The sequence below is a fragment of the Brachyistius frenatus genome, unplaced genomic scaffold (genome assembly GCF_029030835.1).
Source record: "Brachyistius frenatus isolate BFR_SWC_R1_liver_20210118 unplaced genomic scaffold, ASM2903083v1 Contig_258, whole genome shotgun sequence".
NCBI lineage: Eukaryota > Metazoa > Chordata > Actinopteri > Embiotocidae > Brachyistius > Brachyistius frenatus.
Window position 1 is genome coordinate 398,044 of NW_027210857.1, and position 17,817 is coordinate 415,860.

The 17,817-nt window shown below is 42.7% G+C and overlaps 1 protein-coding gene across 14 annotated transcripts in view; it reads right to left on the reverse strand.

Moving 5' to 3' along the window:
- dlg2 (discs, large homolog 2 (Drosophila)) overlaps window positions 1-17,817 on the reverse strand; it is a 183,101-nt gene that overhangs the window by 119,295 nt on the left and 45,989 nt on the right. For 12 of the 14 annotated variants that reach the window (XR_011311967.1, XM_069721153.1, XM_069721155.1 and 9 more), the window contains 2 exons: window positions 1,866-1,949; window positions 966-1,130 (listed from right to left, as the gene is read on the reverse strand). Coding sequence is in view for 13 of the 14 variants with exons in the window: in XM_069721153.1 (XP_069577254.1) it covers window positions 966-1,130; window positions 1,866-1,949 (249 nt within the window). In the remaining variant the exon portion in view is untranslated. The remainder of the gene's footprint in view (window positions 1-965; window positions 1,131-1,865; window positions 1,950-17,817) is intronic. The other 2 variants (XM_069721141.1, XM_069721151.1) reach the window with 2 other exon arrangements.

The window sequence follows — 17,817 nt, forward strand, 5'->3', positions numbered from 1 at the left end:
TGTCCCCACCTTTCTCCACCCGTCCCCTCCCGTCCCCACCTGTCCCCACCTTTCCCTGTCTGTCACCTCCTGTCCCCACCTCTTGTCCCATCCTGTCCCCTACTGCTAATCAAGCTAAAAAAAAAACCTGGACTGCAGCAAAATGAAGCCGAAGGTTGATTTTATGTGTAAAACATGAAACAATCTTAACTTTTAGATGTTAATATGAAGATCATTAATGAAACATGTCCCGTCTCCACTGGTTTCTTCATACATGTTATAATGTGACGAACGGTCAGATTTTACTACAACGCATATCTGCAGCCATATAATTAAAACAAATTTAAATATCGAGCCAAAACTGCACATTAGCGTGTCCTTTCATCGGGACAGTCCGAAGCAACATGTGTAATAATGCTGCTGTTTAATCAGCATTTTGGATGATGGACGCCTTTTTTAAAACCAACAAACCAGCCGCCTGGCTCATAAATCACAGTCTGGGCACTAATGTGCAGTAAGCGAACTAAAACACTGAAACAATGATTCAGCCCAACATTTCAAACACTAAAACCTCTGTTCCTACAGCGCCCTCTGCTGGCTCCAACCAGCAAGTACAGTCAGCTGCATCTGCCAACGGGACGACCGCCGGATCTGTAGCAGTGACTGACATGATGCTGATGAACAAAGATGAAACTGGAACTCTAAATGAGGTGTGCTCTTTGTGCAGGATGTGACATCAGGATGTTTACTGGCATTCATGGATCAATACGATGCAGAGGGAAGGTGAGGGGCATGTGAAGACAACATCTTATCCTCTCCCCCCATAAAGATACATTAAAGTACAAACTGGCAGATTATTGGGGGGGTTGAGAAGAGGCCATGTTGGCAGTCATTCATGATGCTGAGTTGGGATGAGGTCAGAGGGGCGGGGCTTATATGCCAGGTGTAAAAACCCACACTCGTGGACTGCTGGGAGAGACACTGACCTTGAGAGGCGAGATGTGAGAATGGGACACGTAGCCGTGCACATTCTCGATCTCGGACAGGTTCTTCTCGGACACGTGCACGAGCTCGGGGGCGCGCACCTCGTTGGTGAGCCGCGGGAAGCCCTGGTCAAGAGACGGCGAGTCGTCTTCCTGGTAGTGGTACTGCTGCAGGTGGAAGGAGAGGCGGAGCAGAGGGGGAGAAGTGATGAGATCTACATGCTGGTACAAAATAATACACTTTGTGTTATGCTATTGTTCTCAGCAACGACAGGAGACGGCCAAATATACCTCATCAAATATGTTCATCATATTAAAAAAAATCATTTTCATTTCGTAATTTGTTTGTAATGTTTCTTGTCTCTGTGCAAATATTGCAAAATGCAAAACATTCTGACTTTGAAAAGAAGGATGTTAATTACAATTCACAATTAATCAAAAATGACACAAACAGATATGCACAGATTGTATGAACATGGGAAATCTAGCAGGTCTTATCAGGCTTTAATTAAAACACTCAGAACACCATTTTTATGAAGAATAAAGATTAATCATACACATTTCTCACTTGTCTAATGTGACAAAATGAATATTTAATGTGTCTATATATACATATACATACGTATATGATAATGATGATATAATGATATATATGATGTGACATAATGCAGAACAACAACAACACCACAAACTACAGCCTGTAGTTTTGAGACTATATAACACAGAGATGAACACATGAGGAGGTCCAGACACAGTGCATTTAAAATCTATTATTTTCTAATCACATGAACATCACAAATTTAAACGATGAATTCCTTGTATGGTTGATGTCATACACGAGGACACTGTATGAAATCTGGATGGGGGTGATTAAAAGACTCCGCCCCTCTTCCCCTCTCTCACCCAGGGAGCGTTCATCAAGGCGGGGGTCATGCAGGGTGGGGGCTGGCCGTTGTGGGGGGATCCCTGTACTGCCGGCGGCCGGTTCTGGAGAGAGCAACGGGACCATGTGAGACCACCAACAGCAAACAGCACAGCTCAGACTTAACAAATGAAGTCCATAAACAGTCATTCACACCCAACATGTCCATCATACAGGACGGAGGACAGAGGCGCCACTGGACACCAGAAATCCTCCACCGAGACAACAGACATCAGTTCATGCAGGACAGACGTGGTTACAACCTAAACACATGCACACGGAGGAACAGAGCGACATCTCATGGCACAGATCGTCATGTCAAGCTGTTGGCTTTACATCTTCGGCAGAAGAACAACACACAAAGTTACAACCTTCAATTTATTGTGTCCGTGATGAGAATTCGGAGAACGAGCCAGCTGTTGATGAAACATCTGTCCAAACCATCGAACATAAGAGGGATGTATGGAATACAGATTGGACCAATACTTAATAATAGGTCAAAATGGTATGTCTTAAGATCAACAGAAAATGTGGTTGTTGTTGTTGTTGTTGTTGTTGTTGTTAACACATTCATCTGTCTGTCTTAAAGTGTTTGGACATCTTAAGAAAACAGATAATACATTGTTAACATGTCCATTTTTAACATCTTCAGTTATTTATAATTAGTGGTATTTTTTCTGAAACTGACATACAATCACTGCAAGCAAGAAAACTTTAACAAGCTGGATGGTCCCTCTCCTCTTTAACCTGGAGGATGCAGCGTCCATGATTTCCAAACAGAATCTCAGATTGTGATCCATCAGACCTCAGGACAGTTGTCCACTTCACCTCAGTCCATCTTCAATGATCTCGGTCCAGAGAAGGCGGCGGTGTTTCTGGATCATGTTTCTATCTGGTTTCTTCTTTGGAGAGTTTTAACATCATTTGTGGACGCAGCGATGAACTGTGTTCACAGACGATGGTTTTCACAAGTGTTCCTGAGCCCATGCAGTGATTTCCACTCCAGAATAGTGTGTTTTTAATGCAGTGCTGCCTGAGGGCCTGAAGATCACCACCATCCAATATTGGTTTCCAGCCTTGTCCCTTGTGTTCAGAGATTTCTCCAGATTCTCTGAATCTTTTAATGATATTATGAACCGTAGACGATGAAATCCACTAATTCTTTGTAGTTTTACGTTGAGGAACATTATTCTTAGATTGTTGAACTATTTTCCCACACAGTCTTTCAGAGTGGTGAACCTCTCCCCATCTTCACTGCTGAGAGACTCTGTCTCTCTGAAATCATCTTTTATACCCAATCATGTTACTGATCTGTTGCCATGGTAACCTCATTAGCTGTGGGTTTCACTAGGTCTTCCTTTTAGCATTTTTTCAGTGTTTTGTTGCTGCTGCTATTTTTGGGGTCTATCAGGACACAGGTTTCATTACAGCTCATGAGACAGTTTTTTCAATCTACTCTTTAATTACTGGGTTCCAACAGGATTAATCAGCCGATGACAGGAGGACGATAGTTGGGATCCCTGTTGTTTTTATCAATAAGTCCATGTCTATCTATCCCCTCCACCTGGTACACACTGATTGCAACTTTCGAAGAGTTGGTGATACCAAGTAGAAAGCAGTACTACCTTTGGTTTTCTGTTGCAGTGATGTGAAGACACAAACATACATTTGAGTGTATTTGTTGTGTACATTAAGTTTCTAAAATCCCAGCTGGGTTTTAGGAAACACTTTATGTTGGAAGAAGAATATAGTGAATATGATACTGTACTCTTTCTGTAGCATCACACCTCCTTACTTAAGGATGTACAGGGAAACTTGGCAATGCTTCAGAAGCATACATAAAGTGTACATTTGTTGTAGTTTGACCTGTGAAAGGGTTTTCACAAACAGTAGTTCACTAACAGCTCCGCTACAGAGTCTTGACCCGGTACCGGTCCATATCCAATGTTATTTAATGTCAACATGAAGAGGCTCCAGCCATGCTATCAGCTTTGTAGTTAAAGTACAGCCATTCTTTGAGCTAAATGCTAACATCAGCAGTGTACCATCCTCACAATGACAGTGATAACATTACAACACAACCACCATATTTATTTTGCTAAACACAAAGTACAGCTGAGGCTGATGGGAATGTTATTTAGATATTTAATATGTGGTATTTATTTGTTGTTTTTTTTCCACCACAATGCAAGCCGATATATACAAACCACAACCAACAGACCAAATCCCAAAAGATAGTAATTTAATGCTTTCCACTGTGGTAGTCTCCGGCCCGGAGGACCAGTCACAGACACATAAAGCTAAACTCAATATCCAACCTTAAACTGCAGCATAAATAAAAGAGGTCCAGCAAACTGACTGCAGCCAGAAATGTCCGCACACCTTCGAGTCAAAGGGATCGTTCTCAAAACACCCACAGTGCATCGCACACTCACTCGTTCCCAGCCATCCTGTTGAGATGAAGACATGAGGAGAACAAACGTAGTCCCTCAGCTGTAGAGCGGTGTACGTAGGCAGCTCCCAAACACAGATGTTTCCACTGGGGTGTTGCTACAGGGGGGAAGGGGTGCAGGTGTCTGCTGTTAGGCTTACCACGGCAAAACTAATGGGAGAGGCTCTAAATATAGAAACTACGAACACAACATAATGACACTGTTCTTACCTAGTCGACAGTTCAGTGCTTTACGTAAACCGTAGACAGCGCTGTGCAACGGTAACGGGAGGATGCTTTTACAAATAATGCCATAAATAGGCTTTAAAAACAAATGTTTGATATAAATCAGATCAATATTTGGAGTGAGAACCTTTTGCATTCAAGAAAATAACCAAACCTCCTCAGAACACCTGCGCACAGTTTTTCAAGGGACTCGTCAGGTTAATTGTTTGAAGTATTTTAGAGAACGTGCCACAGCCTTTGTGTATTTAAGATGCCTCAATGTCTTCTGTTCCTTCATGTCATCCCAGACTCACTTCATGATGTTGAGATCAGGGTTCTCGTTGCTGAAAGTAGTCCTGAATGACTCTGTACGCTTTGGGTTCGTAGTCCTGCTGTAGAGTAAATTCAGGAAAACTTTCTCTGGTCCTGTTGTGATGGAATAGTTGAGGTGCCCTAATAACTGCTACAGAAGTGAGTTCCGTCAGCCCATGCACGGTGTTTGTGGTCTCAGACATCAACACTGTGGTCAGGTTAATGAGAGGACCTCTGCTTGTTTACTTGTTATACCCGTTACTCAGCAACAACTTCCAGAGAGGATACTCACTAAAATGAGTTGTAAGGCCGACGTCATACCTTTGATAATCTGCATGAGCAACGGAGGAGACTCACACTGTGTTTAATGAAAGAACAAAGTTTGCATTGTAACTCTGAGCCAATCAGGAGTCTGCCAGTGGAAACTCAACCAGCAGGCAGAGACAGACATAAGCGTTCCTAATGATATATTTATGTCTTTAAGTTGTCCACATGAAGCTGTCGTGTGGCAGTAACACTCTTTTAGCCTTGCTATACAGTGTAATGTTGCTGATCTGCAACACTCATCAACATCAACACCTCCGTATCGCACTGCAAATAAAATACGTTATTTATTCGACAACAGCGGTTCTGAGGAGCTTGTTCAGTTTTCAGTGATAATTAATCTATCTATAAAATATTCTCCATGAATGTCATCTTTTCTTGTTTCTTTCATCTGAAGCTGTCAAACATTCCACCTATAGTCTCTCTTGCATGAAGTAGTTCAGCGTGTTTAATAAGACTATGTCTGAATAAGCAGCCAACTGTGGGATTTCTATAATGAGGTAAGATGTTTGTGCAAAGCCAGAATAGATGAAGGAAGGCTGGAAGCTAAACACCACATCCCCCGCACCGATTCCACTTCATCTGACCTGAAGCCTGAGAAAGCACAGTGACCTCCAATGACCTGTGAGAGGAACACTACAGCACAGGGTGAAATCAGCCAGGCTGCACAACTACAGTATATCGTCAGCGTGAAGCATCACTGGAGTAATAGTTGCTGTCTTTGAAGCCTGAAATGAAAATAAATGATTTTCTTTTCACGTACTTTCCATTTGTGTTTACAAAGTTCTCTTTGAACTTCTGTATTATCTGTCTCAGGGTCTGATGTACTAAAGGTCTGTGTGTAACATCACGTTCAAACTTCACATCAGCCGCAAAACATCTCCAGCTGATCTACTGACGACGTGCAGCGAGGACTGCGTCTTTCAAATGTGCAGTTTAACACTCAGTGTTCATTTTGCGTGTTTTCCTGAATACATCTGTAATATTGGGTGTTTCTACTTGAACATGTTAAATACTGCAAATTGATACATTTATTATCTGTAATGATATTTGAAGTGGTATAAGTATAATGAACCTGGAAGTAGAAACAGGAGAAGTGATTGTTGTGTATTTTAGTACGACTGAAGGTTTTAATCAGATGAACATCAGGAGAGACGGCTGCTCTTATTGTGAAGGAGACACAGGAAACCAGAGAATACGTAGAGAACGAGGTTTTACACCCGTTAAACATTTTTGATGTCAGAGGCAGAATGAACTGAAAGATGATTGACAGCCAACAACAAGGAGGAGCCACAAAACACCAGCAATGACAGGACTTCTCACGACTCAGCATTTTCCTGCCTCTGGGTCGTTCCAGCGTACTGTAGGTATCACTGCTCAGATATCCCAGTCCTGTTATTCAGTGAGCTGTCCCAGGTCCTGAATGAGTCGCTGTCCCAGGTCCTGAATGGGTCGCTATCCCAGGTCCTGAATGAGTCGCTGTCCCAGGTCCTGAATGGGTCGCTGTCCCAGGTCCTGAATGTGTCCCTCAGAGTTCACAGGTCACTTCATCGGGTTCTCACTGAATGAAACTGAGTCAGCTGGAATGAATTAATTTTCTTGGCTTAACCTGGAAGAGTTGTCTCTGCACACACCGCTGCGATGCCATTGGCTCTGAGCGTGAGGGTGGATGAGGAGCCGCAGGGCCGACCGAACGGGGTTGTGTGCAAAGCGTAACTCCTCACGTGCGGTGTTGTCATGCTGTGCAGCGAGGATCCCTCCTCCCCGACCTCACCAGCAGGATCACGAGGAGATGAAGATGTGGGGTGGCACGGCCGCGGGCGTATTCAGAGCCTCTGTGTGGAATCTCCCAACGGTTGTATTCACTGACCTCCTTCTGCAGTTTCATATACCTACAGTTGGACTCCTCCCCAACACAGCCCTGATTCCGGCCGACAGGAGGAGGGCGAGCAGAGCTGGGGGGGGGGGGGGTGTGTGTGTGTGTGGGGGGGGGGGGGGAGACACACAACACCTGCCCTTTGCTATTCCTGCTTTTACAGTCAAACACATATTTCTGCTGTCATCTGGTGTTTTTTGTATTCTTTGCTCCAGTGTGTCAGAATCTTCTTAGATAAGCGATGGATGTTCCTGGTGTTTCAGTTATTGCTCGATATGCCTCATTGTCAATCACAAACATAAACATAATGAGGTTTTCAGTCAGATAATTTGATGTACTGGTGGTGACTTTGCAGATTTTTTACACAAAATTTTATGAACAAAATTGGAGTTAAATAAACCGATATTTTTTATTCCAACAAAAAAAAAAAAAATGGGGCGGGGAGTAAATGTAGCATTTCTATTTTTTGAGTTCATCTCTTGACTGACTGAAATATAAAATTATATTTTCTCAGTTTAGTGACATTAAACTTACATGACCTGCTGTAAAGGAGCTGATATGAACATCATTGCTGGCTGAAAGTGAACAGATTCACCCATTTATGTTACTGATGCTCCTCTTTCAACCTGAGATACATCACAGACCGGCGGTGAAGCCTCTCCACCTCCTCTATTAAATATATAATGATATAAAATGAAAATGTCTGCTGACGTAGTGAAGTGTGTTTTCACCTGTCACCAAAAATACCACAACTCTGGAATCATACTGACAAAGTGACTCTTTTCAACGGGCACTGTACTAGTCATGAATGTTTCAGTCTCATTCAACACCAAGCATCCACCATCAGTGATGTAATCAACAGTTCACCATCTGTGATGTCATCAACCATCAGTGATGACATCAACCATCAGTGATGTCATCAACCATCAGTGATGTCATCGTTGGTTTGTGATCGTTATGAATCCTCCAGTTCAGATTCTGTCCGTCACCATCTTTGTTAGTTCGGAGCGGTTCGGAGCAGGAAGTGACCATATTTGGACGAGCTGGGGGAGGAGCCAGCGGTGGATCTGACCGATCTGATCGGAAACCTGAAGATACTACGTCCCGCCCACCGATAGCTGTAACCTGACTGCACCACAGGCCTGTCAATCAAACAGACACGCCCCCAAAAACAGGTCTTCTTGAATCTTCTTTTCTAATGAATGAGGGATTATTTTCAGATGGACCTCCAGAAAACTAAGAAGAAGGAGTGACTTTAGCTAACAACACCGAGATAACTGATGGACACATTTTATTCACTTTGGATTTGATGAGAGAAGTTGAATGGGAGTCTATGGAGCCGGAGGCTTTTTGGAGCCGACCTCTAGTGGCACTCGCTGGTATTGCAGCTGAAGACACTTCTGGATCAGAACCATTTTACAGAAATGTAGTTAGAAATCTGAATTTGAAACACATTGCTTCAATTTGTAGTATTTAACTTGAATAACTGTATTGAGAAACTGAATCTGAAAAGCATAATTTGAAATTGAATTTATTAATTTGAAACTGAATTTCAATAAACTTGAAACAATCAAATTTAAATTGAATCTGATCAGAAAATTCAACTCTCTGCACTTACAAATTCATTTAATGTCAATATTTACCACTCAGTTGCAAGTTGCTTTGATTGATTTAATATGTAAAAAACATATATGCAGCAAACTGAAAATAATACTGTCCTCCAGATAGTCATGATCCACAGAACCCCCCGGGACAGAGTCACTCCTCACGTTGGTGCCACTGGTGTCGAACATTTTCACAGTGACACTAAAACTCACTGTTTTTTTTAATCAGAGCAGAATAACGTTTTAAGAGACTGTGGCTCAGTTGGTAAAGCAGGTTGCCTTCTAATCACGAGGTTGGCGGTTTGATGTCTGGCCCCTCGTGCACCTGCTAAAGTGTCCTTGGGCAAGACTCAGAATTGGGAGGTGAACTGTGAAAGTGCTTTGAGATCGCTGTGGTGATAAAGTGCTCTTAACGTTGACATTAGTGGCTTTCCTGCACTTACACCTACAAACATGGGCATTCATAGAAAATATTATAAGTATGGATTGTTATTAAACAGCTAAATCCACCGTGATGTCACACCGTAAGAAAGTCATGTGTGAAATATTTACCAAACAGAGAAAAGTTGCCATTTCCAATCCCATTTTTACTTTAAATGATGGTAGTTAGAAGGTTTATGGTGTCGTTTCAGGGCCTTGACACCAACACGAGGATCACAAACACAGGGTGGCGCTGCTCTGCAGCTTCCTGGAAGAAGATAGAGGGCTTAAAGAGACGGTAGATAAAACAGCTTCCTTCAGAGGAGGAACTGAGGAGCTGCAGTTTAACATAAACAAGGACTATTTTGCTTTTCTTTTTTTTCATAACTGTGATTCATGTAAAGCTGCTCTGGTGGAGTCCCAGAAAATACGAAAGTGAGCACAACAGGTCCCATGAAAGACCCGATGCAAATGTTTGAAGATTGAAACGGTTTCCTGCTTCATCCTCCACAGCTGGTTGGAAAGCTCTGACAAAAGACAGCACCATTATTTCTAATCATAACGTGCAGCTCTATTCAGTTTACAAAGTTCACCACCTCTGTCCACCCTGACAGCAGCCACACCGCCGCTCACCCGCCCACTCTGTAAGTCATCCTTGACTCATTAGCCATTGAACACGCCTAAAAACTGTGAGTCCGTACTCTTCAACATAACTACAAACAAAACCTTCTGTCTTTAACTTAGAGTTCCCAACACAAATTAGTTCATACTGTCTTATGTGCATATTCCACTGAGTCCTCTGCACGGCTTCATCTCCCACCAGGAGCTTTCAGGTAAACGTTGTTAAACGGCTTCTTTTCTTATGAGTTTATTGTTGTCATTTCCTACTTTGTGCTGCAGCCTGCAGACAAAGTTAAAACAGCTGCTGTGTTTTAGTCATTAAAACACGAATCCTCCTGTTCATTGAGTAACTGTTTCACACAGAGTGTCTGTTGCAGGCCGAGAACACATTTCTTGTCCAAATTGAAAGACAGTCAACGGTGATGTAGGGATGTGTTTTACGATCGGACGTTTGCAAATGGGTGTTTTATTTTGAAAATTGACTGGATTTTCTCAGACTGACAACAGAGGATGAGTTTACATGACGTAGCTAGACACATACCAGTTATATTATATAGCTTCGGTTGAACTGAAGTTACCAACTGCTTTAGCTGTTTCTGTAGCTGCAGGAAAATAGAAGAGAAAGATAGAAAATGATTTTGTCTGTGTTGTTTGGTTCTCTTGCAGTTTTTTGTCAGTATGTTCTTGTCTTTATTCTGTGCAGGTGAGGAATCATGTTGCTGGCGTCAGATTTGTAAATCCGATTTTACAACAAGTGTTTGTTCTGTCAGCAACTATTTCATTATTTTCTGCAACTTTTAAAGGAAAGCTAAAATACCAACGACTTCAACGTATCTCGTCGCCGCCCCCTGCTGCCATCTGTGAGAAGTACAAGGTCCCAAAAAACGGCATATTATAGCAAAAGCAACTGCGCCCTCTGCAGTTCAAGGTATGAAATACACAAGAAAATACAAGTCGAGCTGATTGAGGATGACTTCTGTTTATTGGCAAACATGCAAAGGAGCTGGTGTAAACAAAACCACACAATACATCATCATGTACTAACCGGAAAAGTCCTTCCCTCCTCCACGGGTCAGAGCGGAGAGAGGTTCCCCACTGGCAACACAGCGGAGTACCAGGGGCACAAACCGGGAAAAAAGGTTTTCACCCCTCACACAAAACTTAAAACTAACACATGCGCTCTCACAGTCAGCCGACATCTACTTTTACATCATTGTAAAACACATCAAGAAGTGTCACACTATCAGCAGCAGCTGTATGCATCACTGTTAGCTCACCGCAGCAACTCTAACAGGATACCCAATACCCATTTAAGTCATTTTATAACTGTAACCCTTCATCCTGGACACAGACAAAGACAGAGAAGAAGGAGGAGGAGGAGGAGGAGGAAGATGAGGAGGAGGAGGAGGAAGGCGCTTGACTTTGATTGTAGTTGGTTACAGGCAGCGGAGTAACTCTGACCCGTCACTGCGATAGATGAAGGGTGACAGAACAAGGATGCAGAAGTCCTACAGTAGCTATGAATATGCCCTCATTAAGCCTCAGTGAGCATCAACACAGCTTCCAGGAGTGCAGAGAGGAAAACAAAACTGTTCCAGCACTGACCATGAAATAAAAATGTAAACTCAAGTTATCTCAGTTATCACCGGACAGAAAATCCCATCAGGCTGTTATCCTCATCCTCTACGATACCTCATCACTGGATATCACACAGCAACACTCAGGAGTCACTGACAGAAAGATCTCTGCTACTGCACTCCATGAAACAACTGAACCTGAGCAGGAAATGGTCCACAACCTACCTTACATCCAAACATCAACGACAAAGAGTTGTTGGTGCAGGCAACTTTGCAGTGGCAGAGCAGCGGGGTGCAATCTGGGCTCTTCACTATGGGAGACATTCCTGCTACAGACCGAGGAATCAGAGACGAGATGAGCTGCAGTCGGACCGGACCGTCAGTGTCACTGCTTCATGAGAGGGAGGATCTGCATGCAGGCTCACACACACACACACACACACACACACACACACACACACACACACACACACACACACACACACACACACACACACACACACACACACACACACACACACACACACACACACACACACACACACACACACACACTCATACTACCCTCAGCATACACTCTGCTTCCTGCTCTCGCTCTCTCTCTCTCCACTCTGCCTTCATCATCCTCACCATCCTCCTCCTCCTCTGGTCTCGTCAGGATTAACTGCCTCATGAAATAAACTGACATCTCTCTTCCCTTCACATTTAGAATCACTGACACTGTTTTTATTTTAAATAAAGTATGAATATGTGCAGTATATTAAAGCAGCTCTGTACATGCAGCAGCAGGTCTACTGAGCAGTCTCTCTCAGGCTCGATGCTCTCTAGCGCCCCCGGCAGGCCGAGGTTTCACCCCACAAATCAAAACTGCAATCAGCAACTTTTACTGTCAAGTTTTCTGTTCGGCCACTTGAACATATTTCACTGCACAAAAATAGCTCAGTGAATGTTTGGGTTTATATTTTATTGTATTAATATTATTATTACTTTATATTAGTATGAAGCTGGAATGTGTTGCATTAATGTGCAGTACATGTATGAATGTGAGAATGGGTTTCATAATCAGAAATGATTCACTGGTCGAACAGTTCATTGAAAGGAGAAAGTCTGGAGATTAATATCAGAACCAAACCAACAATGAAGGGATGAAGTATTGTGTGCAGCTCTTACTGCAGAGTTTATCAACTTTCATTTAAGACTTTCAAGACTTTTTTAATACTCCACTACATTTCTAGCAAAATATGACTATAACATCATAATATTCAGTTATTCTTTGCAATATTCGAGGGTGGATCAAAAAGTTCAGAGACGGCTGTTTTTTCACGTGAACAGACGGCAGCAGTGCGACAGAATAGAGTGAAGCTATAAACACAGAGAGGAAGTGTTCAAGGTTTCGATGCTTTATCACCACAATGAGCTTTGGAGGAACTGCAGCAGGTCTTCACTAAAAGTAGTGAGTAGACTCCTGTAGACCTCGTCACAACCCTCTTTGTTCTAGTTTATGCCAAACAATTACACACAAAAACATTCACAACTAAAAGAGAAAATGGAAACTGCAATCAAAGATTTTCTGGTCTTTAAGGCCTTTTAAGACCAGAAAATACTCTTTATAAAAACACACTTCACCAACAGTGAGGCTGAAATGTTCCTTTGATACCATGAACAGTATTTTATTCCGACACCGTCCTGCTGCCTGCAGCGCAGCAGCACTTCCTCCTGTTGGAGTCCCATTTGATGACCAGGTGATTAAGGTCAATACCACGTAGGAAGACAGGCAGTCAGCAGTGAAACCCAGTTTGATTCCTTCACCTTCACTGCGTGTCGCTGTGCTGCTCTCTTTCCCACTTCTGCTGTCCGTCTACATCACACCACACTTCACCCAATAAAAGTACACGGTGTCAAATTACAGGCAGAATAAGATCCTCTGGGTGGTTCAAACATTCATGTACTGACTGCTTTGCTGAAAAGCAGTTGCTCAATTTTAACACACTAAAAACAGGAGAAAACACTATAAATAACCACTTGTGCTTAAAAGGGGCTTCAGCTGTGACTTCAGGCTATTTTCTGCTCAGATTTACTCTGTCAACTCTGCAGGAGTCCTAACTGAGGTGGGAGCTTTAGAAATGACTGACGCGGCAGGTTTGAATGGGAGAAGCCATCAGAGATGCTCCGGTCTGTTCACACGTACTGCAGCTTAACACTGTCACTCATGTGAGTCATCCTACAATGTCAGCATGTTTCTGTAATACTGCTCTTTAGAAATAACCTCGGATCATTTCTACATACAGGATATCAATATGAGGAGCGGAGCTCAGTTACCTACTTTAAATAGTTTAAATAAATATGAATGAATTATCGTAATACTCTCTACTCCCATCACCAGCACAAATCTCAACTAAAATTAGCCAGGCAGCGCTCTGACAGACTCCCAGCGGTGCTGAGGTTGAACACGCCGCCCAGCGGAGACAGGAGAGGTGTGCTGAAGTGCTGATGTGTTCATACCAGGTGAAAATTATAAAACCACAGCAGACTGATACCTTCAAAATGTAGCCAGCTGGGTGGAACCAAGTGTCTCTGCCACGAGGCAGCGCTGACAGATATTCTGCTTCTAACAGAGACTCGACTGTAGATGGACGATTACATGAGTGTGATGTAAAGGGACCGATAACACTCATCTTCAGATATTTTATATACAGTGGCATGAAAAAGTGTTTGCCTCCTTCCTGATTTCTTATTTTTTTGCATGTTTGTCACTTAAATGTTTCAGATCATCAAACAAATTTAAATATTAGTCAAAGATAACACAAGTAAACACAAAATGCAGTTTTTAAATGAAGGTTTTTATTATGAAGGGAGAAAAACAATCCAAACCCACATGGTCCTGTGTGAAAAAGTGTTTGCCCCCTAAACCTAATAACTGGTTGGACCACCCTCAGCAGCAACAACTGCAATCAAGTGTTTGTGATAACTTGCAATGAGTCTTTTCCAGCTGTGGAGGAATGTTGGCCGACTCATCTTTACAGAGTTGTTGTAATTCAGCCACATTGGAGGGTTTTCCAGCACCAACCTCCTTTTTAAGGTCATGCCACAGCATCTCAATAGGATTCAGGTCAGGACTTTGACGAGGCCACTCCAAAGTCTTCATTTTGTTTTCCTTCATCCATTCAGAGGTGGACTTGCTGGTGTGTTTTGGATCATTGTCCTGCTGCAGAACCCAAGTTGGCTTCAGCTTGAGGTCACGAACAGACGGCCGGACGTTCTCCTTCAGGATGTTTTGGTAGATGGTAGAATTCATGGATCCATTTATCACAGCAAGTCTTCCAGGTCCTGAAGCAGTAAAACAGCCCCAGACCATCACACCACCACCACCACCATATTTTACTGTTGGTATGAGGTTCTTCTTCTGAAATGCGGTGTTACTTTTACGCCAGATGTAACGGAACACACACCTTCCAAAAAGTTCAACTTTGGTCTCGTCAGTCCACAGAGTATTTTCCCTCACTTGCCTGAGTTAAGGTCGGTGTTCATGACTCCACCAGAAGAAAGAGACTCGGCAGAAATGGCTGCATGGCAGAGTTCCAAGACCAAAACCACCGCTGAGCAAAAACAACATGAAGGCTCGTCTCATTTTTGCCAGAAAACATCTTGATGATCCCCGAGACTTTTGGGAAAATACTCTGTGGACTGACGAGACCAAAGTTGAACTTTTTGGAAGGTGTGTGTCCCGTTACATCTGGCGTAAAAGTAACACCGCATTTCAGAAGAAGAACCTCATACCAACAGTAAAATATGGTGGTGGTGGTGGTGTGATGGTCTGGGGCTGTTTTACTGCTTCAGGACCTGGAAGACTTGCTGTGATAAATGGAACCATGAATTCTACCGTCTACCAAAACATCCTGAAGGAGAACGTCCGGCCGTCTGTTCGTGACCTCAAGCTGAAGCCAACTTGGGTTCTGCAGCAGGACAATGATCCAAAACACACCAGCAAGTCCACCTCTGAATGGATGAAGAAAAACAAAATGAAGACTTTGGAGTGGCCTCGTCAAAGTCCTGACCTGAATCCTATTGAGATGCTGTGGCATGACCTTAAAAAGGAGGTTGGTGCTGGAAAACCCTCCAATGTGGCTGAATTACAACAACAACTCTGTAAAGATGAGTCGGCCAACATTCCTCCACAGCTGGAAAAGACTCATTGCAAGTTATCACAAACACTTGATTGCAGTTGTTGCTGCTGAGGGTGGTCCAACCAGTTATTAGGTTTAGGGGGAAACACTTTTTCACACAGGCCCATGTGGGTTTGGATTGTTTTTCTCCTTTAATAATCAAAACCTTCATTTAAAAACTGCATTTTGTGTTTACTTGTGTTATCTTTGACTAATATTGAAATTTGTTTGATGATCTGAAACATTTAAGTGACAAACATGCAAAAAAATAAGAAATCAGGAAGGAGGCAAACACTTTTTCACACCACTATATATTACAACTTCACTAGAGTCACTTTAAATGATTCAAAGTTTAAAAACAAAACATACACACTGGCCCTTAATGAGACATCTTAGATCATCATCTGTCTCTTTAATGCCATAAAGGATTTTAAAATGAAACACTAGCACATTACTAGTTCCTGTGATGCCCACATTAATGTTTTTGCTGATATAGATGCACCAAAAGGAAACTGTGAAAAATCTGCAGCAACAAATATTACAGCAGGACGTCTCTCTTCTGTAACATGATGTTCATTACCTGCTTATTGCGAGACATAACGGTGCATTTGTTATATCAGCTGCAATGATGGTATGATACTCTGAACCAAACAGTTACAACCACAGTTTGAGGCTGAAGCTAGAACATAAAGATGGTTCCTGAAAGTGATGCGAGATGCTGCCGCCAAACAGCTCCAAGTGGTTCACACTCAAAAAGCAAGTTCTTTCTGGAAAGTTAATCAATTCCTGATTTTATCATTTCATAACCACTAAAGTAAGCCACTGTAATGATGGTGCTCATGTTGGGAATTGTTGCTCCATTAATATAATTATCATAAAATTAAAAAGAGTATAATAAAATGATAAAGGCTTTGATGTCTGACGTGTAGCTGCTGATTGACAGAAGCAACCAGAAGCTGCAGCTCTGGATTTAAACTGCTCGATGTCACAGGTCGTTACATCTTTAATCTCTGAACATCAGAAGGTCTGTGCATATAGAAATTCGGTGTAACAGTAAAATCTGTGGATTCCTGCAGCAGATGACTGGAATATCTGTTTCCATAAATTACATCTTTAAAGAAACATGTCAGTGTTTATTAGCTGCTGATTTCGCATCATATATTCAGACTCATCACAGCATTTCTTGTCATCCTTCCAATAGTTTGACATGAATATGAAACCACGTTGAAGCCTTGACATCGAGTGTGCAGGTTTAACTAGTGCTGTGCTGTCGGCTGCATGAGTTCACTAAGTGTCTCTGCTGTGGAACACTGATGAAATCCTCTGCAGTTAAAATGCAGCGCTGTAAAAACCTGCGTCTCAAACACAAAACATTTCATTCTGCTGCAGCTGCTTCACACTTCTATCTGCCTGTCGTTGGTCAGTCGTCCACCTGCAGAGGACGGGACCATCAGTAGACCTGAGAGTCCCTGAGCACCAGGAGACCAGGACGACACAACACAGCTGCACTATCAGAACCCTGGCGGCTTCCCAAACAGAATGCAGTGTTATCTAATCTGAACCACTAGATGGCACTGTAACACTGAGAAACTGAGTGTGGAGTGGCTAACTGAAAACTCTCACAGCTCACCATTATTAAACAGTGACTGAGGTCAGTGAGGATTCATTAACCAGGAAGCCTGTGGGGAACATTTCCACTGTATCACAGTAATTCATCAAATTAACAAAATCTGAGAGAAATGTGCACAAATGCACATAAAAAAAATACGAGTCTGACCCGCCAGTGTTTGAACGCTGGTGTTTCACAGGAACTCCAGACATGTTGCACAGGTTTAACTGGGCCAAACAGCATGACTGCAAACACGGAAGGTTCACCTGCTTCTGAGTATCGATACAAGACTTGGAAAGAGCCTACGAGGAATCAGGACACTCCTGGAGAGAATATCTCCCCTTCAACACAGCAGATTTCAGTGTCCATCCTCCAATTCAACTTTGTCTGTCTGCACTTTCCTCAGCAGCTACTGTCGGACTGCTGACTGGGGCGTCTTTTATGAGGTCAGAAGTTCAATCTGCATCTCTGAGGTGGTTTTCAGGTGGACATCTCAACTATGTTTTAAGCAATAAGAAATAAAAGGCTTCAGAGGATCTGATTACCAAAAACACTGAAGGATTCTGATCAATACTTTATCAACTACTCTGAACACTTTCTAATACACATGATACACCTGGGAAGTAGAGAACAAGTGTATGTCTTTAAAAAACACAACACAAGCGCTACAGAAAGCCCAAACCCAGCAGTGTGTGTATACGTGTGTGATTTATTCATATGTTTTCACCACAGAGCCCGTGACTCACTGACAGACAGCACGTGGAAGCCAAA